The sequence below is a fragment of the Zonotrichia leucophrys genome, chromosome 2 (assembly GCF_028769735.1).
Source record: "Zonotrichia leucophrys gambelii isolate GWCS_2022_RI chromosome 2, RI_Zleu_2.0, whole genome shotgun sequence".
Lineage (NCBI taxonomy): Eukaryota > Metazoa > Chordata > Aves > Passeriformes > Passerellidae > Zonotrichia > Zonotrichia leucophrys.
This window is the reverse complement of record NC_088171.1, coordinates 148,950,842-148,978,727: the sequence shown is the minus strand read 5'-3', so window position 1 is coordinate 148,978,727 and position 27,886 is coordinate 148,950,842. Positions and strand designations below refer to the sequence as shown.

General features: G+C 39.4%; 1 protein-coding gene across 5 annotated transcripts in view; it reads left to right on the top strand.

The window, feature by feature from the left end:
- The window catches only part of TRAPPC9 (trafficking protein particle complex subunit 9), a 453,504-nt gene that overhangs the window by 40,395 nt on the left and 385,223 nt on the right, over positions 1-27,886 (top strand). For all 5 annotated transcript variants that reach the window (XM_064706725.1, XM_064706726.1, XM_064706729.1 and 2 more), the window contains 6 exons: positions 439-565; positions 3,544-3,689; positions 9,261-9,346; positions 16,442-16,568; positions 18,093-18,225; positions 19,891-20,054. In XM_064706725.1, coding sequence (XP_064562795.1) covers positions 439-565; positions 3,544-3,689; positions 9,261-9,346; positions 16,442-16,568; positions 18,093-18,225; positions 19,891-20,054 — 783 coding nt within the window. The remainder of the gene's footprint in view (positions 1-438; positions 566-3,543; positions 3,690-9,260; positions 9,347-16,441; positions 16,569-18,092; positions 18,226-19,890; positions 20,055-27,886) is intronic.

Genomic DNA, 27,886 nt, shown 5'->3' with positions numbered 1-27,886 from the left:
TAGATAGTTTTCACACAAGTTAACATCCAAAGTAATTTGTTTCTCTTCATTGCCTTTGATATTATTTAATCTAATGTTTCAGAGCAGTCTTTGTTCCCGTACAATGCTATTATTAATAACCTTAATATGTGTGAGGCTGATTGTTTTGTTTGGATATATAGATTTAATAGGTAGAATGGTAAAAAATTGTATTTTGACAATAAAAAACCCTAACAAAAAGTAGGTATAGACTGGCACTTGAAAAAATCTGAGAAATCTAGAAAACTCTTTTGCTTAAGGTCACTTAATTATATTTGATCCATCTGTCAATGTTGAACATTACTCCAAGTGCTGAATGCAGAAATTAGCTGGCATGCCAGTTGAGTTATTTTGTACAAAAAAAGGCTATAGTCTCAATTAAATGTGAGTTTGAAATTGTTTTCCACTTTTATTTTCTAGAAAAGAAAGATGTCACGCAGAGCTTGGAAAGCTACACAGCAAAATGCCCTGGGACAATGGAAGTCATCACTCTTCCAGATGGTTTGAAGCTACCTCCTGTTCCCTTCACCAAATTGCCTATTGTGAAGTAAGACCAAAACACAATCTTTAGCTTTTTCACAGTACCTGTCAAATTTTAAAGGATACTGAAAGGATGCAGTCATCTCACTTTATGCATGTGGATCACAGGAACATGGAAAAATGTCAAAATGTCAAATTGTTTTGAGAAGCTCTTGATCTAAAATAGAGCCTATGACCAAAAAATAATTTCTGGCCTTTAGTTTCAGAAAGAGAGAAGTTTTGTTTTTTGAAGAACTGTCCTTCAACAGTTTCTTATTCAATTGAAGGAAGCTATTTTGCTGCAGCTGAGATTTTAGTTGAGTACTTGATCATTTCAATACTGAAAGTCCATGAGTTGGATGCAGTTTTCATCCACAGAGCTTGGAACTCACCTGGAAATGGTGCTTTTTGTACCTCTCCCTTTCCAGATGCTGCATTTTCAAGCTGGCACCTTCACTGGCCTGTTCTAAATCTCAGTTCCATTCAGGCACATCCTGCAGTCAGGCCAATGAATAACAACTTGTTCAGGTTGAAGCCTGGCATGACATCAGAGAGAATCAGAGAGAGAGAAAGTAGCCACTGGGTATCAATAATAGAAGACTGAAAGGGAATATTTTCTTTTTGAAGGAAAGATAATTCCTATCCAGAAGAAGTATGTTGAATAGTGAAGAAAATGGAGGAAATACTGATTGAATCCTCCTTCATGGGAGTCATGAATTTAGTGATAGCATCATAGAACCATGGTATGATTAAACTTGGAGAAGACCTTTGAGGTGATCAAGTCCAACCATCAACTCAGCACCACCACCACATTCACCATTCAACCATGTCCTCAGATGCCACATCCACACATTTTCTGAACACTTTCAGGGATGGTGACTCCACCACCTCCCTAGGCAGCCCCTTCCAATACTTGACAACTTTTTCCATGAAGAAAATTCTTCTAAGACCAAATTTAAACCTCCCCTGATGCAATTTGAGGCCATTTCCTCTTATCCTGACTCTTGTTACCTGGGAGAAGAAACTGGAAGAAGAGGCCAGCCAGAACTCTGGCAAGAGATTCCCAAGACTTCAGTGGGAAAGATTTCATGTCAATTAAAATGTTTTTTATGCTGAGAGAAGGGGACAAACATATCCAGTTACATTATCTACTTGTCTTGACCTGGCTGTGCTTGGAATGTTGGGAATTGCTACTTCTGTTTTGCTATGGGCTGAGGAACCCAGCATCAGCTTTATTTAACATTTAAGGACTGCTGCTCCTCTCCTCCTTCTTGTCTGTTAAAATTTCTATAAAAGCCATAGTAATAAAAATTTGTGCTCCAATAAAATGTTAGTTGAATTTAGATATAAAGGCTCTGGGTCCATCTGCCCAGCAGATCTGGTGCTGTAGAGCTGCCCAGCCCATTGGAACCAGCTGTGCTGCTGGACTGCAGAGCTCTCTGAGCTAAATCATGCTAATTTTTGTGACATCAATTATAAATGTGTGGAAATGTCATTTTGATGAATGTTGAATAACCTCAGCTTATGATTCAATCCATGTTAGAGCCTTGTAGAAACACACATTTACTGATGGGGATGACTTCTATTTACTGTTGGCATTTCATGGTCTACAAGTTTTAATCCATTTAATGTGGGGTGCTTATTTTGGATGTGAATTTCTTAATCAAAATACAGTCAGACATGGAAATGCCACAGTGAAATAGGAACACAGTGGCTATGTTACCTTTTCTCCCCAGTACTTTAAAGGCAATAGAAGAGATTTGGCAAGGCAAAATCTTTATATTCCATTACTCATGTTCAATATATAATCATCATCTGGTATTTTCTCAGATAAAAAATGCACTATTCTCATTTTTATAATTTACCTATGTTAAAGGTAATTGTCTAATAATATTTTTAAAAGCAGAAGATTTTCTTTCTTTTAAGCACTGCTGCTTTTAGTTGTCTTTACACATTTTTCTTACTACTTCAAATTGACTCAGTGCCATTTTTCCCCCTTCCCTCTGTTTACTTAGTGTAGTGAGATTTATTAAAAAAAAAAAATATTTTTCCTTTCCCATCCAACAAGATTTATTTCTTGTTCAACCCACTTTTAGTGTTATTTAGTAATTTCTCATCAGGTGGTTTGTTTCACAGAGAGAACTTGTCTGTAGTGCTACTCTTACAGCTCCATTATTTTTCGCAGAAACACATTATCTTGGTTTCTTGTGTGTCTGCTTTCTATTAGTGTGATACTGATATATCTGTTCTTTGCTGTGCTGAGTTCCTGATTTGAAGTAATTAGGTGTCCTACAGGTTTATAGAATGCTGCTGATTTTACTGAATATCCACCAATTTATTGCTTGTTCTTCTGCCCACAATTTAGTCTTTACTTTCCCCTGAGCATTGGAAGAGCATTGATTTCCCTGCATGGCATTGCAGGAATTGGGTCTAGCAGGGATGCAATCTAATAAATCATTTGTTTTCTATTTGTAATTTGCTTTCTGGTTGTTTAACAAACCCACTCAAATTTCTGGGACATTTTCTTCTTTCCAGCAGCAACTCTGCATTTTCACTGTATTAAAATCAGTTTTATTCACTGTAGAGAAGTTTCTTTATTTGTGTTGCCCAATGAAATCTTGTCTGGATTCTAGTTTGGGTTTAAGTTGAATATTTGGCTGCTTTCTGCACTGGAGTTGTGGTTCAGTCTGTACTCAAAAATTAATAGCTGGATTTCAAATCACTGTTCTGGCTAGTTTGGGTTTTGTTGTTTCTAAAGAACATTTTTTTCCTTTGTTATTTGTTTTCTGAGAGCTTTCTGAAACTTCAGTTTCCTTGGGTTGGTGTTTCTTCCTTTTGTATTGTAAATATTTGTTTCAAGTGTTCCATTTCAGGTATTTTGTTCTCGACTGATATTTCATATTGATCAGTCAATGTTCTTTGTTATCAGTGTTCTTTTTTAACACAGTCACCTGTTACAAAATAGAATAAATGAAATAATTAGAAATTATTTTTCATACTCACCAGATCTGTGAAGCTCTTGAACCTCCCAACCAGTCTCCGACCTCACAAAATGAAAAGTTTACTTGGTCAGAATGTGTCAACCAAAAGCCCCTTCATATATTCTCCAATTATTGCTCACAGTCGTGGGGAAGAACGAAATAAGAAAATAGGTAAGAATAATTTACAGTATTTTCTGTTCTGTTGTTAAATTAGAGAATCTTCTGTGGTCAAGAAAAGCAAACCTGAACATTTCTGTCTTTCATTTGAGATAACCAGGTTTTTTTTTTAGCCTCAAGTCCTGAAGGAACAAATCTTTTTTTCTCTGGGGCACAGTTTCATATTCAAAAGAGGAATAAAGTCTCATAGGTGATAATATTGATTTTTCAAGAAGAGATAAACTAGTTTTATTTCCTTCTCAAACAAAAGAGAATTCAAGGAAAACTTAGTTCTGACATGCTCTGCTTGGCTGCCCCCACAATTTCAGTGCCCTGAGGAAAATGCTCTGTTGTGGTTTTTCCTTTTCCTGTTCTGATTTAACATAAACTCAGAGTGATGAACTGTCTCATTGGCCCCTTTTACTCAAGGAGAGATCAGCCAAGAAAAAGTTTTTAAACCCTGTTAGGAATATCAGTAATTTTCTTTTTATAAAGATTATAAAGCCTTTCAGTTCAGTAATTGTGCCATTGGAAAAAGATTAGAAGTTTGTTTAAATCCTGGATTAAGTTACAAATATTGGTAGTTCTTTTTTGTGGCTTTTGTGCCTATCATGTGAGTGATAACTTTTACCAGAGGCATCAATGTCAGCATAAAAAATTATTTATGTGACTGTGGAACAGAACTGATTGTAAAAACTTCAGAAATTTGCAGGATGTTTTATCTTAACTTGGTTCCTTGTTCATGTGGACTGTGCCTGCCTGCAGGGCCAGTTCTCCAAGAACCTCTGTGGTTTCCTCTTTCCAACAAAAATGGGCTGTGCCCCTGCTCAGGATCTGGTTGTCAGTAAAGTGAAATAAATCCCTCACCCTGAGAAGAACATGCACATTTTCCACTTGGGTTTATGGTGAGGTGTATTTTCAATAAACAGCTGAAACAGGAACAGTTGGGATGTGCAGAGCAGGGATGGTGATCTGGCAGTTTGGATGCACTTGGCTCAGTGTGACTTTGCTGCAGCACTACTTTGATTTCAAAAGAGAAAGGCTAAGAAATTAAGAAAAGAGAAGAAGAATTAGTTAAAGGATAAATTGAAAAAATGTGCACGAAGGGGAACATCTTAAAGTGCTCTCTTGATTTCTCTTAATAATTCATTGAAAGTTTAATTACTATTAAATTTTCAACATTTAATCTCTTAGCTATACTGTGTCGTGTTTTTTTCATTTAAATAAAACCTTATTCCCAGTTTTGTCACATAATTGTACAAAGCAGTATTCTCATTCCTTGATGGGTACAAAAGGAACCTGCATTTTTGAACTGGTTAGGATTTGTTTCGGTGCTTTGTGTACCGTAGGAGATTTACATTTTACAGTGAACATTCTTCTTTTAGGTTTTTATTTAGCCTAAGGAGATGTCTGATTGCTTCTGATCCTGTACAGCATTTGTCTTTTGAAGTATATAAACATTGCAGTCCCTGCTAAAAGCCTCTTATGTTTCAAAGTTTAGCAAACAAAAGAAAATACACAATAAAAGCAGATACTTCTTTTGAAAGAAGCAGAGAAATTTATTAAGTTCGAAATTAATGAGAATAATTTAATGGCATGGATTTAACATTAATTAAAAACAACAATAACAAATGAACTGTTTGTCTTACATGGAGATAGTACTCCATATTTTGGTTAAATTATTGTTTTGCAGCAAAGGAAATCAAGCACTGCTGACAAACCAAAGGGAAACAAAACCCTTTAGAAAGTCTTGAAATGTTTTCAGCTTTCAACTTGATAAGCTTTTCTGATTGGAAACAATAACAGGGATAATTATATTGTAGTTAAATTGCTTTAATAGCATGCTAGTCATAAAAAATAAACCTCCTGATTTTTGACATGAAGTGTTTTGTTGGTTTTGAGTGCTGATAGTCTAAAGCAGCAAGAATATATAATACGGTTCTGTTAGAAAATCCAGCAGCTCTGTCATACCTGTATTAGCTGATACAAATATTGCTCATTTTACCTTTCCTTTCAAAACCTTTTCCCCCAAGGAACAAATCTGTAGCCCTGCCCTGGCACTTTTTTCACAGGGGATTTCAATCTCATCTCAAAAAACCTCCATTGATTCAGGCTCCACCATGTCCCTGGGGAGGCTGTTCCACTGAATCACTGTTCTTACTGAAACAAAAAAAAAATTAGTAGAAAATAAAACCTGTTTCAGTCCAACTTGTGTCTGTTACCCTTGGTCTTCTTCCTGTGGCTCCTTGTGAGGAAAGAGCTTCTGTCCTCTTTATGCAGCCCTTGAAGTTCTGGAATACTGTGATGATATTGCCCCTGAGCCTTCTCTTGACCCCAGAGGGGATATCCCTCCTCAGGGGGGTTCTCCAGTCCTTGACCACCTTTGTGGTGCTCCTTGGGATCCTCTCCAGTGTGTCTGTGTCCCTCCCAGCTCTGGGGACCACAGCTGGACACAGCTGTGCCTGACAAGCCCAGGGTGGAGTGGAGTGGTCACCTCCCTCTCTCTGCAGTGGAGAAGCAGAGGGACACAAAACCCAAAGAGAGGGACTCAGAGCCCAAAGCAGAGGGACTCTCAGAGCCCAGAGCAGAGGGATTTAGAGCCCAAAGCACATGGACTCTCAGAGCCCAAAGCAGAGGGAGTCTCAGAGCCCAGAACAGAGGGATTTAGAGCCCAAAGCAGAGGGACTCTCAGAACCCAAAGCAGAGGGACTCTCAGAGCCCAGAGCAGAGGGAGTCAGAGCCCAGAGCAGAGGGACTCAGAGCCCAGAGCAGAGGGATTTAGAGCCCAAAGCACATGGACTCTCAGAGCCCAAAGCAGAGGGACTCTCAGAGCCCAGAGCAGAGGGACTCTCAGAGCCCAGAGCAGAGGGACTCAGAGCCCAAAGCAGAGGGACTCTCAGAGCCCAGAGCAGAGGGACTCAGAGCCCAAAGCAGAGGGAGTCTCAGAGCCCAGAACAGAGGGATTTAGAGCCCAAAGCAGAGGGACTCTCAGAACCCAAAGCAGGACTCAGAGCCCACCAGGGTGATGAGTGGAGGGATTGTCAGTCAGGGGTCTGTTGCAGGTGAAGGATGGAACCAGGTCACTGCACATACAGGAGGAAGGTTCCTCCTCCTCCTGTGACAAGCAGGACTGGCACCTTGTACAAGAGGGGTGAGGCTCTGGAATGGGAATGCCAAACAACTGATGAGGTGGCTGAGGGTCCCTCTGGGGCAGAGGGGCCTCCTAAAGCAGCACCACCTGGACCCTGCATCACAACCTCTTCTGCTGGCAGGAGAAGAAGGGTGATTCTCACAGGAGACTCCCTCCCTTCTAAGGGGAGCAGAGAGCCCCATGTGCAGACCTGACCCAACTCAGGAGAGGTTTGCTGTCTCCCAGGGGCTCAGGTAAGGGACATCCCTAGGAAATTCCAGTCTGGAAAGACTCTCCGATTTCTCTCTGCTGTTGGTTGTTCAGACTGACAGCAACAAAACAACAGAGAGAAGTCTGAGGCCAATCAAAAGAGACTTCAAGGCCCTGGGACAGCTGGTGGAGGGATCAGGAGCACAGGGAGTGATTTCCTTGATCCTTGCAGAAGCAAGGAATAACATTGATAGGAACAGGTAGCTCCATTTATGTGTGGCTCCAAGGTTGGTGTCAATGGAAAAAAAGGGGGGGTTTTGACCATCTATCAACACCCGGCCTGCTGACACCTGATGGGATGAGGCTTTTTTAGATGGGAAGAGGAGTTCTAGCACAGGAGCAATGGGGCTTGCTGACAGAGCTTTGAACTTGCTAGGAAGGGGGAAAGGGACAAAACCAGGCTCCCTGGTGCTGAGCAATGGGATTTTGTGGCAAACCTTGAGGATCCTGATGGGATCCCACAATCTGCTTCACCAGGTGTTGGCCACAAGGCACCACACCTGAAATGTTTCTATCCTGATGCCCACAGCATGAGGAACAAACACCAGCTGGAAGCTTTGCCATGTCCCAGAGCTTTGACATCACTGGCACAAATGAATCATGGAGGGATGAATCCTGGGCCTGGAGAGCCCTGTTGGGTGGTTGTGCTTTCAGAACAGACTTTCCTCACTGTAGTGATTGGTAGAATGTGGAGGTTCAGGGCTGCTGTGCTACTGCAGGTGCCTCTGTTGCTGTAGGAATCCACAATGTTTAACTCTGTACCTGTGCAGAGCAGTCACTGGCTGTTTTGGGGGCTGCAGAATGCACAAGACATCATGGACACTAATAAGCAATTAAATATGAAATGTGGAGAACATCTTATACCACTGTAATGTGAATGTTTTGTTTTAATCAACAGTTTTGCTTTTCAGGTTTCACAGTAATATCACCCATTAACATCTGTGGATGTATGTGTTTAATTTCCACTGGCATTAATTTGAGTTAAACATTTGCATTAAGTACATTTCCCTTGAGCTCTCTAATATTGCCTGCAAAATGTAATCAGAAAGTAAATGATTGTGATTGTACAATTAGAGTACAGATTGCTTCAACTGTGCATTAAAGTCTTAATATTGATTATCCAGGTTTTTTACTGGACATTTCTTAATATCCTAGTAGAAAAATTGTTAGCAATGTATGTTAAAATCATTAGGTAAACTAGTAAGAACTAGTCCCTGTATGCTATAATTTAGCTTATAATCATGATTTATTTAACAAATGTAATTAAACCACCTTTTGTTTACTTGGACTGCAAATCCTCAGCTTGCAGGGAGAATCTTGCCACACTCAGTTTAAAGTCTGCACTTCAGGTGCATGTGGTTCACTGTGAGAAATTTGGAAGGTAGACACAAGCCTGAGGGCTGAAAAGGTTATGAAGTGCTGATATAAAATAATCTTTTTGCATTGAACATTTGCTCAAAATTTGCATCTCTGCTTCTGACCTCCATAATCTCCCACAGAACCACAGAATTACCGAATGGATTGGGTTGGAAGGGACCTTGAAGATAATCCAGTTCCAACCTCCCCTGCCATGGAAGGGACACCTTCCACTAGTCCAGCCTCATCTCCTTAAATTACAAAACTCAAAAAAAATATAATTCGCAGAGTGGAGTATCTTTAAAGTTTACCTGTCTCTTGTGCTAAGATATAAAGTTCATCTTTTTACCTGGCCCACTTTACTTCACTGTCTCTTTATTTACTCCATATAATCAGCTGTGTCTTTATAAGAACTGATGGTTTTCTTCTTCCTGTTGTGTTCATTTCTTACCGGGCTGATTCTTCCCCAGGTCTCCAATGTCAAGGCCATGTGCACTCTACAAAACTCCACTTATGGAAACCTTTAAGTGTTGAACAGGAAGGATGTGTTGAAGTAGTGTTTTGAATTGCTGCCTGAGTTAATTTTGCCAACGAAGCATTGGTTCTTTGGAGCACTCTTGCTGTGTTAATGAATATTTCCAGTCCCTTCACTTCTTGCTTTGCCTGGGATTTACAGCTTGTGTCATACAATGCTCTTGAGCAGGACTTGGGCTGTGAAGATTATAGAGATATATTAAGTATTGTAGCAATCTGACAGCTCAGCTGCTGCTGTTTGTTTATAAGCCTGTGATTAGGTAATTCCTGCCTTAATTTTGTGATTATTCTTGCAGATTTCCAGTGGGTCCAGGGAGATGTGTGTGAAGTTCAGCTGATGGTGTACAACCCCATGCCTTTTGAGCTCCGAGTAGAAAACATGGTATGCACCTTTCTAAATCTTCTCTTTCTGCTATTTTTCTGAAGAAAAATCTCATTTGGGCTTTCAAATATATTTTTGTGTATATATTCTTTAAAGATGGTTTAAGCCAGCATAACCTCAGTTTAACACTGTGGTGTTAATCAATTTTCTCATATTTTTGGTGATGAGGTATTGAAAAGAAAAATCTCTGCAACTCAGAGTGTTTAAATGCTTTACTGGCACTGACCCATAAATCAGTTCTGTACATTTCTCTATTGAATAAAAGTCTTGCTACATGATTTACATAGAGTGGTTTTCAAGTAATAATTATACCCAAAACCTAATGATTATTGTGCCCTTGCTACTGTTGTTTAAAAGTCCACATTCATCCTTGCTTTTCCAATTCCCATTCTGACCACAATTTAAAAACCTGATGAACTAAAATAGTTAGATCTGAGAAGCTTTGGGTTTTAATAAAAACTTCAGTTCCTGGATTCCTTGTTCCCAGTGATTTATGTTATTTGAAAACACTGTAATGTCAGATGAACAGAAGGGAGTGAAAAAAAAAGGCCAAACCACTGGAGAAATATGTGAGGTTAGATGGATCAGGCCTAAGCTCTCTACTTCAGCTGGCTGCTTGCAGTGTATCCAAAAAAAAGGGAAATTGTGGATTTTTTTTCCTTTCTTTATTCCATCTAACAGGGTTTTTAAAAATTGTTATCAATTTAAAGGTTAAGAGTTCTGTAACTATCAGACCAACTTAATATCCACTCAGTCCTAATCCAGCATTTTCCTTTATGTTAAATACTTTTACCTTTAGTATTGCTCTAAATATAAATCACATCTCTTAGAGCCCTTTGTTCTGTCAAGCTAATTGAATCAGTGTACATTTGTTTACTCATGATTTTTATTTGGGTTTTATTTTTATTGATATGTCTACTGCAGTGTCTAGTCAAGCAAGTTGACCTAAATTACTGATAATAAACCACATGTGATAAGGTACTTTTCCATGGGAAATGAACGTGCCCAAAGATTTTGTTTTTATAGCACAATAAAATTAATTCTTGGAAGCTAACATGCCACTTTCTCCAGCAGCATTTCCTCTCACCCTCACAGAAGTATTTAAATTTTTTAGGGATTAATAGAAAAAGTAGTTTTAAAGCTGCACATCAGAAGGGTCTCTGTGGGAATGAATTGATTAAGAACATTTTGATTTACAGTCCAATTAGTATTGTGTAAGTAATGATGTTGTTATATATTAAAAAAACTTGGAAAATTTCTAAATGAGGAAATTCTTTCTGAGTGCTTCCATGCACTCCAGATTTCAGAATGTAGTTATTTGTGTAGATCTACGCAACATCCATTCCCTGAGCAAATGAATTGTAGTAGCACCAATACTTCTCTTTACTGTTGTTGTGATAAAGTTCTGTCTTGGAATTACCACTGAATTCCAGTTCCAGTGGAAAGCACAAGAGGAATTAATTTGCCAACTAGATGCAAATCTTTGAAGTGATTAATGCAACTCTAGTCAGTGCTTTGAGGAATTCTGCTCCTCACTAATGTGGCCTCACTTGGAGAAATTGGTTGATTTTGGTAGATTTGTTTATCAAGACTGTAGCAAGCTGAGGAAAGTGCTTGTTCCCCTTGATTTGGAATTTTAGAGACAATTTCTTTGGATCTGAGGCCAGTTTGGAGCTCCCCAAATGACAGAAACACTGACATCTGTTCAGCCTGTAGAGAAGAAGAATATTGGGGTGATTCCTATTGCTCTGCTCAATCCCAGAATGGGAAAGTGCAGCAAAAGCAGAGCTGGGCTCTTTCCAGAGGAGGAGAGTCAGGGAATGAGCTGCAGCCTTGGGAACTTCCCTCCCTGATAAAAACTCCCTTTTTCCAGGATGTGAAAAGCCCAAACTATCACCAAAGCTGCCCCTGCTCTGAGCTGGGCTGAACAGGATGACCTCTACAATTTCTTTCCAACCTGAGTTGTTGGTTTTCCAGTCTTATCTGTGAACTTTCTGGAATGTGGGAATAGACATTACTTCATCATAAGAATAAACTCCTCTGTTTTCATTTTAATAATTCAGAGTGCTGGTTAATATTTTAAAATGGTGTATTTTATTATTAACATGTACCCATGCCTGCAGTTCCCATACTCTTTTCTTGTCTGATTTCACATCACCTATCAAATTCTTTCAGATTATTTACTCTCACTGACTCAGTTTCATAGCAAGTGTGTCCTTTTCTGTCATTTAGTGGCAGTTTCAACTTGTTTTTCCCACGACTTTTTTCCTTCTGCCTGACTCAGCACCTCATCTTTGCAAGATCATTCAGGCTTATTTCCAGTCATCTCTGAGTTTTCCATTGCTTGCTTTAATTTTTCTTTGTCCTTTCCATGCTCCACCATTCACCAATATATAACTGTACTGAAATCTACAGTCTTTATTTTTTTTTAATTTCCCCCTTTCCCTCAATTTAGATTTGTTGTTCTGATAAATTACTCATTTCATGTTACATGAAATCCAAGATTTTGCCATTGTACTTTTCCTACTGTGTCTCTGTTTGTTGAATTTCTGTTGTGATGGTAAACAAGTTAGCATTGAGCACAGGTTGTTAAGGAGAATGATTCCCCATGGAAAGGCTTCCAGAGCTTTTTCATTAATTGAAGTATTAATGCTGAGTCCATGCAGGTTAATTGAGGTGTGCTTAAGTAAAAGGCATTGAATTTCTAGGCTTGATATGAGACTGTGGACACAAGACTTTGATTAGTGTTGCTCTGATGATAAACCCTGAACAATTGATTTTCTTTTGTTATTTTATTTTATTGTTCTCAAGGATCTTGGCCCATTTTTGTTGTTTTTACTATTAATTTCCAGTCATGAGTATTCCTGCTTTGGGACTCTAATTAGGTATCTATTCTTCATTCCTGCCCCATTTCTGTGCTCATTTTCTGTCTTTTTCTATTTCATGTTTCTATTTTGTCCATATGGTTAGAGGGCTGGTCCAATGGAAAGTGCAGTACTGTTTGTAAAATGACAAATGAAAATGTTCAATCATGGAAGTGATGAGCTCCCACAATTGTGTGAGCAATAAAGTGAAGTAGGAGAGATCTTGGGGTTGATCAGAACAAATGCTTTAATAAAACTCAGCAGGTACCTTAAATCAGCAGAATGAGAGACAAAAATGAGCCTAAGCAGAGCTGGCTGGGATGGATTAGACAGAATATTTTTGCCATGCTGGTGCTGGGGTGCAGCTCAGCTGGAGATGGGGTGTTCAGCTGCACATTTGTGCCACCACTTCACCTTTTCTGCCAGGAATGTTGATTTCTGTACAGCCTTGTTCAGGTCTCTCAGTGATGGCCTCCAGCCCTTTTGCAGTTTGTTCTGATGTTACTGCCATAACTGCAGTTTTCTGTGCAGGAAAAAATGATCTTCACATTTCAGGCCTTCCAAAACAATAAAAAAAATTCTGGGAAATCTCCTGTGGATTTGTATCTTGAGACAAATGCTTAAAGCAGCAAACTGTGCAATCTGGGGAGATTTAGTATTAAAATACATGTGAAGATCCAGTGCAAGATGTTAAGTTCTCTAAGATTTTAATTTCTTTTTCATATTTTTATCAAGTTTCCTATTAAAAGCAAAAAAAGAAAAAAAGGCTGAGAAATTAATTTTGAGGTAATGTTGTGTATTGTGGGAAAGCATTTTCTCTGTTTGTAGTGTGGAAAATACAGCCATGGTTCCAAGAAAGCTACAAGATCTACAGACAGTAGATCTGTCTGTATTTAATAAATAAATATCAAGAAACAAAAAAATTTGCTACCTCCTATCCCATGAGAATATTATAATTTACAATACTTTGTCATTAGTCAAGAATTAAGTTTTTATTCTATGTTTCTCCTTCTGCTTGGGACCTGTATTTATTTGAACACAACCAGGTGTGGTATTTTGATTAATGATGCTTTAAGAATGGCCATTGCTTTTTTTTTTTAATTGAAAATTGTGCTATTAGTCAAGAGCTCTATGTTGATGTTTAAAAAGAGCATCTAAAATTTTGATAAATCTGAATGTATCATCAGTCCCACAACTTTGCTTATGATGGTTTAAATTGTTTCCATGAACTGCTTTTTCCTGAGTTCACATCTTTTGCTGTCTCTGCTGTCTTGAGAGAATGTTTAATTATTGCTGCACTACATTTAGTGGAGAATGTTTTAGTCAAGAAAGGTGAAGGGGGGAAAAGAATAAAAATGGTTGTGTTTGGTGTTTTTCTAGGTCTGCCTGAAATAACCATATTAGAAATAGTAGGGAAAATTTCCTTTAAAATAAATATTTGACAGTTTTTGTGTAAAGTATTTGACAACACGGTACACAAGGATGTTCAGGCTGTAAAGTAACTTTGAAGGTCGTGTTACTTTAAAAAAAGAATGATTGCAATTTGGGATTGGTAAGTAAAGCCTAAAAAAAGCAGTTACATACTCCTGTTATTTTAACAGCGTCCCCAAATGCTGCCATTTACATGCAAGTTGTTTTGTTCCTCTAAAACTGAAATGAGATTTGAAGTGATTGAAAGACATACTGTGATAAAAGCATGCATACATTCTCTCCAAGACAATTTAAATTGTTTTATAAGAATACAAAGAAAACAGTTTTTTGTGTGCCTGACTCATATATTCCCTGGAGGAAACCTTGGATTTGGATGATCTGTTCGTGTAGGGTCAGAAAGAGAAATGATTACCAAGTGGTGACTAAATGATTACTAAATATTACTACTTGAAATAATGTAATAACTCTCAGGAAAAGAAATCTAACACATTTCCCTACTTTTGGTGGTGTGGCTGAAATTTTTTAGTTAATGGATGTGAGAGTACTTCAGCCTTGGTTAGGCTCTTAAACTGCAAAACTTCAGGCACCAGAGGGCAATGTTGGGCAAATATTGCAGAATTGTGCAATTCAGCAAATTGTGCTCTTGAAATCATCTTTCAGACATTCTAAGATGTGTGACTGTCTTTTAAAAATCGCTTATGTGGCCTAAGTTTTAAGGGTAAGTGTCATGATTTCAATTTATGTCTGGAAATCTGAAGTCTAGTTGATTTTTATATTGAGTTTTCCCCCCATTTTTATGAGTTTTAATGTTTTCTTAATGTCTTTACTTTTCAAAACTTGGAAGTTTTACTGAACAGTAGAACTGTGAAAGGGGAGGAATCGACTGCTGCTTTCTTGATTTTGTGTTAGTGCATTTGAAGCTCTTCAATTTCTAGTCCAGGCGCAGTGTGTGCTTAGTGCAGGTATTTTGGCACTTCAGTTGTGTTTGTTCTCTAAAAAATTCCTTTGTTTTCAAGGTTTGCATTACATAGTAGAGAATATTTAGGGGTCCCTGCCAGTTTTTTTTTAATTTACATTTGCTACAGCTGATAGTAAACAAGCCACTGGAGGGTTTGGGGGGTTTTAATCACTGATTTTGCAGGACTTGAAGTCCTTGGATGAAAGTTTTTAGTTGAGATGAATCCTGAATAATTCAAATGTATTTGAATATTAGGCCAAGTGATAGATCAATGGTTTTGAGACGAAAATAAAGTTTTAAAGCCTTCTGTACCAGTTTTAAAAGTGAGTTCTGGAGAGTGTATGGGGCCAGCTTTTTTTTGTTCTAAGGTTTGGTTCAGCCAAAGTAAAAGCAGCAGAATTGTGGTGAAAATTGAGGCAACATCAGTGTTAAAGAGAGAATGTTCATCCCATTTCTGTGGGGTGAATCCCACTGGAAGGATTAATGTGGGAATCAAAGAATCTCAGTGCTCTGATACAATGGGTGCTGAATATACAGAAAGACAAAGGTTTTACTTGTGTTTTTGGGGATGGTTTCTGACAACTGAAGTCTGCATCTGAAATGGGAGGAAAACAAAAATTCAGTAGAAATGAGGGTGCGACAGAGTATTTATTTACAACTCAAGTACAATGGAAATGGAATTTTATGCAACATCAAGGACAGAGTTCTCTAATGCAGCTTTCCACAAAGCCAGAGCAGCTTTGGGTGAATTAGGTGTTGTCTCAAGAGTGTCAAGTCTACAAAGAAGTAATTGCTAGAACAGAGATTTTACAGATTTTGGATATGTTATGTGTTTTTCCGTGGCTCAAACTGTGAGTTTTTCAATCTCTCTTCACAAAAGTACATTCCTCTTTAACAGGGCTCTCAGTTCTCATTAAGCATCCACACAGAGTTAAGATTTAATCCAGTTGTTCTTACTTCTTTTATTGATGGAGGTCTTTGTAGCATCCTTACTCAAAAATAAATATGTATATAGAAAAACAATGGGTAACTTGGATTTATATGCTTTCCAAAATCAAGTTTACTTTTAACAGCACATTCTATGCTCAAGCATCTTCAATTCATTAACCAAGCTTAAAGAAAAGCCCCAGTCTAGTAAGAACAGTAATGCTGTGCTCAGAAATTTCTTCAATGATTTTTTTTTTCTGCTTCATTTCTCATTTTGTCCCATGTTTTAAATTTAGAATGCTAAAAGATTTCTCTGACACTAAGGGAGTAACTGCAGGCATTTAGGCTTGAGAGGATCAGTTCAGCAAAATGAATGCATTATTCCAACTCACTGAAATATTTAGGTTGGATGGTTAAGCTAGACTTGCCCTGTTATCTGTAAATACAATTTTTTTTCCTCTTAGAAAACATATTTTGGGTATGTAAGTAAAGCTAAGCAAGATCTGTGATTTCCACTATCTATCAAAAATTGATTAGATAGTGATTTGATTTCCACTATCTATCAAATATTCAAGTTAAAGTCACAACAGGTACAATTAAATGTAGGTACAAAACAGCACCATGCAGATGATATCTGTGATTTTTTTACTGTGCTTGGATGTAAATTTTTATTAGTTTTTCATTCCCATCTCAGTTCCTGGAACACATTTCCATGTTGAATACAAATCCTGCTGTAATTTTGGATGCACGCTGCAGTCACTGCAACTCAAACCCCAGAATAACTGCTATGAGTAAATTGGAATAAATCATAAAAGTTTGGCTGATGTAAAGCATGGGATTAAAATATAAGTATCTAGCATAAAAATTGTAAGTGTATATCATAAATGGATTTATCTGTGTATTGTGTTTTTTCAGGGTCTCTTGACAACTGGAGTAGAATTTGAGTCTCTGCCTGCTGCCCTTTCCCTCCCTGCAGAATCTGGGCTCTATCCTGTGACTCTGGTTGGAGTTCCCCAAACCACAGGGCAGATCACTGTCAATGGTAAGGGATGGCTCCACTCACCCTTGCTGGCAGAACAACCTGAGTTTTACACCCCTGTGGCTTGCATGGCTTTGTTTGCCACGTGTGCGTTCACCACTCTGAATTCTCCTCAGTCAGGAAAAGAAAACAGGAACACAGGGAATCTGTTCCCTGCACCAGGCTTCATTAAAAACAGCCTGATGAATCACTTGGCTGCAGCAGCAGTAACGAGCACATTCTTGGAGTATCTCATGTGTGAGAGGAAGAGGATAATGAACTCCAGCTCCCCTTTATTAATGCTTTCATTTGGAAAGCTTCTGAGGAGGATTACTGTAACTTTTTTCTTAAGAATGCAGAAGATAATCTTGCAGGTTTTTTTCTTTCCCCTTAATTAATCGTGTTCATGTAAGATTACAGAAATTTTTGCAGATTGCTTCCGTGGAAACAATTTAGCCAGGGTGTATGGCCTGTTGCAGTCAAGATATCATTTCATTAATAAGCCAAAATAAAACTGTGTGTGTAGTAAGGAAGGAAATTAAAGAGCTTTTACAAAAGGCTAGCAGACCTAGAAAAGGAGGCATATGTGGAGAGGATGGATTCAGCATGTAGTAGGAGTGAATCATCTTATCAAATCACATTTTTAAATATGTCCTCCTGGAATGTAAAGTTAGGATACAGGATAAGAACAATTTTGGTAAAGCTAAGCTGTAAAAGAGGATGGCTTTTAACTTGAAGAAACTGTTTTCACTGAGTTTTTCTTAAGTGCTTTTGTGTCTGCTCATAAAACAATTTTTCATGTGATTTTTTTTCTCAGAAACTATTTCAGTAAATAGCATCAAAGCATTCAGAACATTTGTACTGTAGTTGTCTCCTTTTGAGTTCCACATACTAAAAATGTATTGCAAGTAGAGGAGTTGATTTCTGTACTTGGCAGCTTTTTGTTTGTCAATGTATCAAATTTTCCTTCAGATATAACTCATAAATATTGCCTGGTAAGGAATCAGTGGAGAGGTATTTTTCTACTAAATTGAACTTTCAGAAGTTGTAGTCTTTCATGGCAGGTGTTTGTGTTTATGCATGCGTATTTTTTTCCATTAATAATTTCCTTTAGGATTCTTTTATCCTTCTGGATGTAGTTGAGATTCTTTCCTGTAAACATTTTTCTGAGGAAATAAGGAATGTGTGTTGAAGGTTGACATGTTTTATGTGCCCCAGGGAATTTGGTGACAGGTATAAAATGGTGTCCATGCTATGACTTGTGATGTTGATCTTGTAAAGAATTCTGCAGAAGTTTCTAATGCATTGTAGAAATCAGAGGCTCTTTACAGTTTATTTTATTTTACATGCCACAGATGCAGAGGTGACCATGTGTCGTTTGTACATTGTCAGGTACTTATAAATGTTGTTTCAGGGGTTTGAAATCCTGTAGATATTATCTGTCCTGAGAAGATTTTCCTGTGGAGAAGGTGGTGGTTTGGGTACTTTTAGACCTGCCAGAAAACAGTATAATTCACAACATAACTGGTGTTTTCTTCTAAAACTCAGGTTATCATACTTCAGTTTTTGGAGTCTTCAGTGATTGCCTTCTGGACAATCTGCCAGGAGTGAAGACCAATGGCTGCACTGTTGAAGTCATTCCAGCTTTGCCAAGGCTGCAGATCAGCACCTCCCTTCCAAGGTGAAAAATTAAATTAAATGATGATTTTATTAGGTTGTATTTAACTGTTAGTCACATGCTGAATAAAAGCTTTTCCACCTGAGTGCATCATCTGTGCTTGAGTAAAACAGGACATAATCTAAATCTGCATTATTTGCTTTAGAATACAAAACTGAGGTTTTTGTTTTACTGCTTGAAACCATGGAATTTCACAGAAACATGCAGAAATAATTTTGCAATGTTTTATGTGCTCAAAACTTTGGTTTTGGGCAAAGAGGGATGTATCAAGCCAAGAATTCACTGTTTATATCTTAAAAATCTAGTCCAGGCATGACTGTTAACTCAATTATCACAGAAGAAAGAAAGAAATAAGAGAGAAAAAGATATAGAAGAAGAATCACTAATAAGTACATGTACATTTATACAGTCACTGAAAACAATTTTTCCTTTTTAGTATGCAATTCCATAATATTTTTGTCTCAGTATGAGGGGGAATAAAGAAATTCCTTCTTCCCTTTCACTCCACATGCTCAAATTCCAGAGCCCTGAAATGCGAACAGTACATGACAGCACATTCTGAATGATCAAAAAATACTTGGTTGAAGTCCTTGTCACAGATCTGTTCTGAAAGACTGAAATCTGCTCCTGTTTGTGGAGGCTGCTTGTCTTGTGGTAGGGAAGGACAGGATCAAAGGGAAGGATGGCAGGAATACCTGCAAAAAGAAGTGGGATTATTGGTCATTAATCTCAGTGACTTCTGTCTTTGTATCCTCGATGCCTTCTGATCACTCTGCATCAGCACAGAAAGTGCCGTCAGGAATGGAACCTCTGCCCATCTGTCTTGTTCTGCAGCCTCCTTCCCTCATTCCTGCTCCAAAGAGTTCATCTCTAGGCACTGTTCCACCTTTCACTCTGGGAATTTTTCCGTTGGATCCACTGCTGTGAGGTTTCTGCCCTGCACTGTCCATAAACCTGCTCCTTGTAGTGACCTGCTGTCACCATCATGTTTTCTGGAAAAATCCCTTGCCCAGGATTTCTCTCCTGCCTGGGAAGCTGAGAAGCCTCAGAGAAAAAGGATAACAATAATTATGTGATTTGCTTCTCCTGTGTTTTGCTGCTTTGGAATGTGTTTGGGCATTGTTTACCCACAGGTGATTGATTGGCTTCATGTGAATTGTTTCAATTTAATGGCCAATCACAGCCAAGCTGTGTCAGACTCTGGAAAGAGTCACGAGTCTTTATCTTTTAGTCTTCTGTCTGTATCCTTTCTGTATTCTTTAGTACAGTTTAGTTTAGTTTTCTTTAATATAATATAGTATCATACAATAATAAATCAGCCTTCTAAGAACATGGAGTCAGATTCATCATTCCTCCCTTCGTCTGGGAACCCCACAAATACAACAACCTGCTCTTGATTTTGTTTTTCCTTTCCCCTTCCTTACAGTTTTTGCAGGTATTTTAACAAGCTTTCAGAGTTAGAATATGCATTCTGTATTGCTTAAAATTTGACTTGTCTTATGCATAAATTATTAATTTTGGTCCTCAATGGTTTTAAAAATGGGAATGGAAAATGTTATTTGGTGTCTTCAGCAATAGTTTCTGAGTCTTCCAAAAAATAGTGAACAGAGTAACCAGGACAGGCTTTTAACATTTTCATCATAATAATTTGTTTGTCACATTTTGTAGGTCTGCTCATACACTTCAGCCTTCTTCAGGGGATGAAATCTCCACTAATGTGTCTGTCCAACTGTACAATGGAGAGACCCAGCAGCTCATCATTAAATTAGAAAATATTGGAGCAGAGCCTTTGGAGAAACTGGAGGTGACAGCAAAAACAGTCAACACCAAGGGTGTGTATACTGATTTATATTGAGAAATATTCATGCTTACTTCTTCTCTGTTGAAAGGGAGATTATTTGTGTTATACTTCTTTTAGGTCAGTTTAGAATAAATATCATAGTTCCCATTACAGAGCTGAAATAATTTTGATTTTATTGTAGGAATATAGGAATGAAAGAGAATGTAAGAAAATGTAGAAAGATGAAGGAAATTGTTGAACCATCCCTGTGCTAAAGGGTCATCTGCTTTTTGGAAACCTAAATTTAATTTCAGTGTTACTTGGGGAAAAATCCTGAGGCAATTACTTGTAATGAGGAAGAATCTTGGGTCTAAATTATTTTCTCCTTATGTCTAAATATGCTGATTAGTTCATTAAATAAATTACTATTAGCAGTAATGTTGTCCTACTTGAGGGAGTGGAAGTAAATAAGCCTGTTTCTATCTTACTCAGTGAGCAGTAAGAAAAAAAATAGAGAGAAGACTTAAAAAGACAAGGCAATAAATAAAATAAGCTATTGTGAGTTAAAAGAATAATTGAAGCTCTGGATGAAATACAGCACATCCCCTGTGTACACTTAATTCTCTTGAATTGCTCTGTCCATGTTAGTATTAAAAAGTGGTCTGATAGGTGAATCCTGCTTTTGTTTTGTGATGCATTTTTTTTTTTGTTTGTCCTCTGAGGGATTGTTATGAAAATTATCTTAACAGAAGCACTGCAGGTGACAAGCACATAATCTTTACTGACAGTAGAAATACCTTATTTTATTGCAGGTTTTATTCTGTCAGTGCCAAAGCATTAAAATGCAGTGTGATACCTTGTGATTTCTGTTCATTTCAGTATTCAAGCTTGTGATTTTTTATAACAGAGTGTCCCCTTCTCCACAACTTCAGAGAATAGGAGTTGCCAATCTTCCCAGAATAGACTTTTGGTCTGAGACTTGTTACCAGGAATAGTTTTAGGAGCTGAAACCTATGATGACATACAGTTCTTATTTCAGAAATTCCAGCATGCTCCTCCTGGGCCAGGGGCTGCATGTATGGAATGGAGAGGCCAAGTACAGCACTCAGGTGAAATGGAGAAATTGATGTATTAAATAGTGGAATATATGGGCCTGTGAGTCACATGTTAATCAGAATTTTTCTACATAACATTACACAGTTAATGGGTTCACAATGCTGAAAAAGAGACTCATGCCAGCTTTAAAACCACCATCTCTCCATGACAACTTTTGTTAAAGGCAGTGGGGGAAAAGGAGAATAGTTGATACACTCACCTTGAAGTTCAGTAAAACTTTTAATTTTATTTCATCCTGTATTTTCTTTCTCTATCAAAGATGTTTGCAGTGAAGCCCCTTTGTGTATCTGACAGTGTGTCATGGTTTGAGCCTGGCACAGAGCCAGTGCCCCCATGAAATTGCCCTCACCCTGGTGTCTGCTGTGAGATGTGACCAGGAATAAGCAAAACAGGCTCCAGCTTAAACATAAAGAACACTTTATTACCTAAACTACAGGAAAATAGGGAAAAACTATAAGGAAAAGAAAAAAAATTGAAAACCTTTCAAAAACCACTTTCCTCCTCCCCACTACCTGACTTTCCCAATCCGATACATTCTCCCAAATCACCAACTGCTCAGCCTGGCACCACACTTTAGTATACTCAAACTTCAGTTCATGAAGAGGAGAGGAGTCCTTCTTGTTCCATAGGCTTCCCCTGGAAACACACTGAAACCTCGTGTGCTTCCCTGTCACTTCGGCACCGCCTGGAAAAAAGTCCTTTTGCCGCTTGTGACATCTTCCTTCCATGCCCAGTGCTCTCACCACCGTGCATGGACCAGAGCTGCTTTTAGGGTTGTCTTTCAAGGATGCCTTGTCTCACTCCAAAAAGGCACAGTCTCTGCTTTGGGACATCTGTCCCCCCATATTTTTCCAACCCCCTGGGGCCGAGGGGTCCCCACGATGAACCCTCCTGGTTCTGAGGCACTGCCTCCCCCTAAGTGCAGTCTCTGTGTCACAGGAACAAACTGAGTCCATGGCCACAAGAAAAGTCCAGCCAAAAGGCCACTCCAAATCATCTCTCCCCATTCAATCATCTCCACGTTCTTCAGGCCAGGTCCTTGTCTCATCTCATCTCTTATCTCCCTTCTTATTCAGCTTCGAGGAGGATTAGCATTTTTGCAAGGCCCCAATCATGAAAGAAAAGGGTTAAAACTTTCAGTCTCTGTCTGTCCCGGAGCTGCAGCACTCCCACACACGCTGCTGCTCCGGCCGGGCACTCTTCCCCCCCCCCTCTCCTCCTGGGCCGGCTGCTATCACATTCGGTGTCGCCGGCTCTCCTCTCTCCCTCCTGGGGGGGCGATGGCTGCCCGAGGGCTGACTCCCTGGGATCTTCCACCCTTCCATCCTCGAGGGCCTCCTCACCTCCCATCTCTGTCCAGGCCCAGGGCCTACCACGTGGCTGCCCCTCCCCCGCCCAGCAGCAGCGGCTGGACAGGGGAGGGTGATCTGACCTCTTCTCCTCGACGTCCCAAGAGGACCTCCCAGGGCCAGAGCCCTGCTTTTTAACCCCTGTGTATTCTCGGAGGTGTGTCCAAACCCCACTGGCTACACCAGGTGCCAGTCTCAAACTCAGAACCTTCATTGGTTTGACCACAGCTTCCCAGAATTCCCACTTCTTCCTGGTCAAACCACCACACAGTGTCTTTAATCTTATTAGGCATGATAACTATCAGAAAAAGGAAAATTTCTGATGAGTAAACTATAAGCATGCATACTCAAAAAATGCAACTTAAGTCCCTCTCTCAGAAAAACAGAAGTAAATTTTGAGAGGCACTGAATGATATTTGTTCTGACAGTGTGAGAACTGTGCCATCAGAATCATGCAATCAGAAATGTCTGTGTGGGCAGGGACCTCTGGAAATCATCTTAACCTTCTTTTGAGAGCAGAACTTAAGGTGATCCAGGGTCCTGTCAAGCAGAATGTTCAGTTTCTTGCATTGTCTCACAGAAGTGAAATGCACCCCTGTATTTGGAGCTGTGTGCTTGAGATGAACTGTGTTCTTGGAGGAAAAAAAGAAACTTAAGTGTGACTTTTTAAATGACTGCTGTGGAAACAATGTAAAGCACTGGAAAAGGCAAATTAGAAGAACTAATAGTCCACATGAAGCATACAATAATTATGTTATTTCAAATGTGATTGTGTGGAAGTATTGCCGAGTATCATAGAATCAGTCACTGAATGGTTTGGGTGGGAAGGGACCTTAGAGACCTTGGACTTCAGTTCTCCTGCCATGGGCAGGGACACCTTCCACTATTCCAGATTGCTCAGAGCCCCATCCAGCCTGGCCTGGAACATTTCCAGGTATGGGGCAGTCACAGCTTCTCTGGGAAGCCTGTGCCAGGGCCTCACCACCCTCACAGTAAAGAATTTCCTCTCAATACTTAAGCTAAACTTGTCCTCTGTCAGTTTGAAGCCATTCCCCCTTGTTCTGTCACTACAAGCTCTGTCCAAAGTCCATCTCCAGCTCTCGTGGAGCTCCTTTAGGCACTGGACAGGGCTTTAAGATCCACCCAGAGCCTTCTCTTCCCCAGGATGAACAACCCCAGCTCTCTCAGTCTTCATAGCAGAGGTGCTGTGATCAACTCAGTGGCTCCCTCAGGACTTTTTCCAACAGATCTTTCTTGGGTTGGGGATGGACCTTTGCCTTTTTTCATGGGCTCTCTTCCATTTGAGTTAAATTGATACAAATGCATGAGGCTGGGCTGACAGTCCAGTGAGATGGGATTCTGGTGGCCAACAGGGAACCAAAGGTTTGTAATGTCAGCAGCTCCCTTTGGTCAGTGAATACATGCATGGAACTCCTGGGAACAGGGCATTAAACCATCTCTAACAGCCACACAAACTCCTGGTGTTCCACATCAAGTTGACAGCATGTGCAGGTGTCCATGGTGTGTTAAGAAGTTTTCCCTTGGTTGTTCTGTATTGAAATGTGCCTGTGCAAAGTGCTCAAGGTGTCCTTGAGAGCTGGTGGTCACCTTCATTTGCCTGACCACAGCTTGCCAGTCAGCTCAGGAGCCCATGAGAAGCTTTGGCCAATTCCAGCCAAACACAAAGAGCTTTCAGTCATCTTTTGTTACACCCAATTTCCTTTGGTTCTTTTTGTCTTGGCAGTTGTGAATCTCTTGCAGCTGCTGCCTGCCTGACCCATTTCCCTACTTTCTGTTTCTGGAGCCACAGCTTTTAGCACAAAGATGAGTGCTGTAAATGGCAAACATTCTCTTTTTTACTGATGTTGGATTTATAGCCAGTCACTGTCCTTGAGGAATCCAACTCCTCTGGCATTGTTGTGGGTGGTGTCATGTCAATGAGAACCTCTGGAGGTAAGAATTTCACACTTCCCTTCCTTTACCTCTCTTCTGTCACCATCAGGGGCTGCTCTGTGGGTTTTCCACTCTGGCCCTCAGATAAACAAGAGTTTGCAGCTCCCCCTGTGCAGTTGATGAAGGACATCCCAGGGTTCTGAGTCCTTCAGCAGCTCTGTGTTACAGAACAGATCCTGAGGCACATCAGCAAGAGGGACTTGTCATGCTGCCACAGCAGACATGTCTGTCATGGCTTTTAGTGTCTCACTGCACCCCTGAGCCAGGCTGGGCCATCTGTAGGTTGGACATCACATGTCCCTGCTGCCAGGGTCAGCTCTGTGTCACCTTGCACTGTCCCTCACCAGGTCAGACAGTTTAATCCTTTTTTTGGAAAGATGACCTGTGCAGAGCTGGATGCTTTCCCTTTGGCTGCAGTCAGCTTTTTTTAGAGGCTTGTTGTGTCTCAGATAAGGGAGTGCAGTCCAAATGCTGTGATAAACCAACAATTTGATCCACTGAGGGGTAAATATAACCCAGGTGTTTTCAAAGTTGAGACTTGAGAAGAGCCCACTTGGCAATCTTAGCACAAGTGGTGAGCTCAGCTACACACATGGAATGAACCTGGATGAAGCCAAATCCTCACTCATCTTTCCTAGCAGTGACAGAGCTCAGCAATTTAAATGTAGAGAATCAGGCTCACCTGTCCAGCTGCATTCTTCCCATGGCCTTTGAACACATTTGCCAGAGCACAAATGAAAAATCTCCTCTGAGGTTCAGGAAGAGATGTGAATATCCAGGACTAGATCTATTTCCATTTTTGATAAAGAAAACTTGGTAAATTCATTCAAATTGGAGTTGGGTTATTGGGGTGGGTTGGCCCTGGCTGGATGCCAGACACCATCAAAGCTGCTCTGTCACTCCGCTCCACAAATGGCCAGGGAGAAGAAAATACAATGGAAGTCTCATGGGTTAAGGACCAGGAGAGATCACTCAGTGATCACTGTCACAGGCAAAACAGACTCACCTTGGGGATATTAATTTAATTTTATTGCTAACAAAATTGGACAGGATAATAAGAAGTGTAAAATATATATTGAAAATAGATATTTAAATATATGAAAATCAATTAGAAAAGATAAAATTTATATAAAATATATATTGAAAGTAAAATATATATTGAAAACACCTCTTCCCACCACTCCCTCTTTCCCAGGTTTTCCAGGAGGGGGTTTGGGGGTTGCTCTCACTTCATCCCACGTTGTTCCTGCTGCTGTTCAGGGAGAGGAGTCCTTCCCTGGGCTGCAGGGGAATCTCAGCTCTGGCACCTGGAGCATCTCCTGCCCCTCCTTCTCCACTGACCTTTGGTGTCTGCAGAGTTGTTCCTCTCACATATTCTCACTCTGCTCCGAACACAATTGCTTCTGTACTATAATAACTTCTTTCCTTCCTAAATGTGTTATCTCATTGGAAAGAGCATAACAAGTCCTGCAGGTTCATTTCTATCCACCAGGTCTAGGAGAAGTTAAAATGCGTGAATGGCAATGCCTGTGCATTTAGAACTGATAGTTATTTTGAGTTTATAAAATAAACTATAGCAAAAAGCCAGATCTACCAGGGGATTTAAGATTGAAAAGAACTGAGGTTCTTCTGTTGGCAGAAGACTTTATCTTTTCTCTATGCAAAATATCAGTGTGGACTTTTTCTTTAAAAGCTGCTAAAAGTTAGGGTGGTCTAGGATGAGCCAAAGTTAGTTTCTGGGTAAGCTTTTATGTGATATTTGTTAGGATTTTAGTGATTTAGCACCCAGTAAAATGAAACAGGTTGTTATTTACAACTCCTGATAACAGTTGCTTGTAACTTGTGTGCTAAACACAAATTTTTGGCTTGAGAAAGAGCTGAATGCAGGCTTGCCCCAGGTCAGCCTTCCACTGAACTGAGAAGTCTGAACCCCGAATAAAATTCACTGTAATGCTGATTACTGAACAAGGTCAACATTGTTAAACTATAACCAAGTGTCAGATAAATATAAATTAGCTGTTTCTCCACATCTACAGCTTAGATTTTAGCTCCAGCATTTAGATCTTGTGTTGTAATTACTGGTGTTAATTAGAAAGTATCTGCAAGGGCTGTTCTTACTTCAAAGATCTTTTCCCTTGTAATGTCTTCAAATAGATCTCTTAATGAAAACACATTTTGGAAAGAGTTTGGTGCTCCACTGCTTGGGATATGTCCTTCTTTGTTTACACTGAGGGAAAAACACTCCTTAAGCATATTGAATTTTACTTTACAGGAAAAGGGGATAGAGAGTGTCATACTTACTAACTTTTTTTCATGAAAGTAGAAGAAAATGATCAGAGTGGTGATATGGTTCCTGCTAAATCATTAGGTGAGGTGGAAGTGAGATTAAGGAAATAATTTGTTGGGAGGATTTTTTATTTTTACCTTGTCTTTATTTTTTTATAAAGAAATCTGTACTATTGATTTGGTGGGGAAAGACACAAGACAACATCTGGTGCTCTGTGAGAAGAGTATCTTTCAGGCAAAGCTTTTATTGTTTAGGTGGAAGTTAATGGAAAAAATATTCTCTTTGTTTTCTCCTTTTCTTAGAAAAGGAAACCAAAGGTTCCTGTGCAAATCAACATGATTTGGACATAATCTGGAATTCTGATTGCTGCTTTTGAAAGATCCTTTATTCCAGGTTGTGGTAGTTGAGGCAGTCTGCCCACCCTGTTCCCTCACATGTGGATCTTAGAGGGTAGTTTTGGAAAGGTTCTGAAATCACAGCAGATTTTAATTACCTTGCTCTTACCAAGCAGCCTGGGAGGATGTAGAGATGAACTGTGTGACTTTCAGTGGTCCCTGTTATGCACAGCTGTGCTCAAAATGTGTTTAAATCAGCTTTTAGAAGAACTCCCCAGTATACATTGGAGATAACATGCATTTCTATAATACATCACTAAACATATTTTTAGGGCTCTCCCAGCCAAACATCATGATTATTTATTCTACCAATAGACTTTCTTGTAGTATTTATCATTGGCTGTCCTGCATATAGGGATGAATTTATGGATGGGGTGGGTTGACCCTGGCCAGAACTGAAGACCCAGTGTGGATGAACAGTAAATTCTGGGGTTTTCCCTCCCTTGTATAATGTTCTGGCATGAGGAAGAACTTAATAATTACATTAATTACTTAACAATTAATTTGTCCCCTATATCAAGTGGACAAATGGCAAATAATGTATTAAACAAATTTTCTTTTGTCACTGACTAACCCTGTCTGGCATCCTTAATGATTGGGCTTTATAAAAGGCTGCTTCTGAGCTTTAAGAAAGGACTTTATAAAAGGATGAAGGCCAGTACCCTTCTTAGCCTTCTCTATTGCTCAGTAAATAACTGAAGAATGATGTTACAGCTGTTTCAGAATTTCAGCTGATTATGTTTGGGTTATTTTGATGAAAAGTGCTCTGCATTCATGTGACACC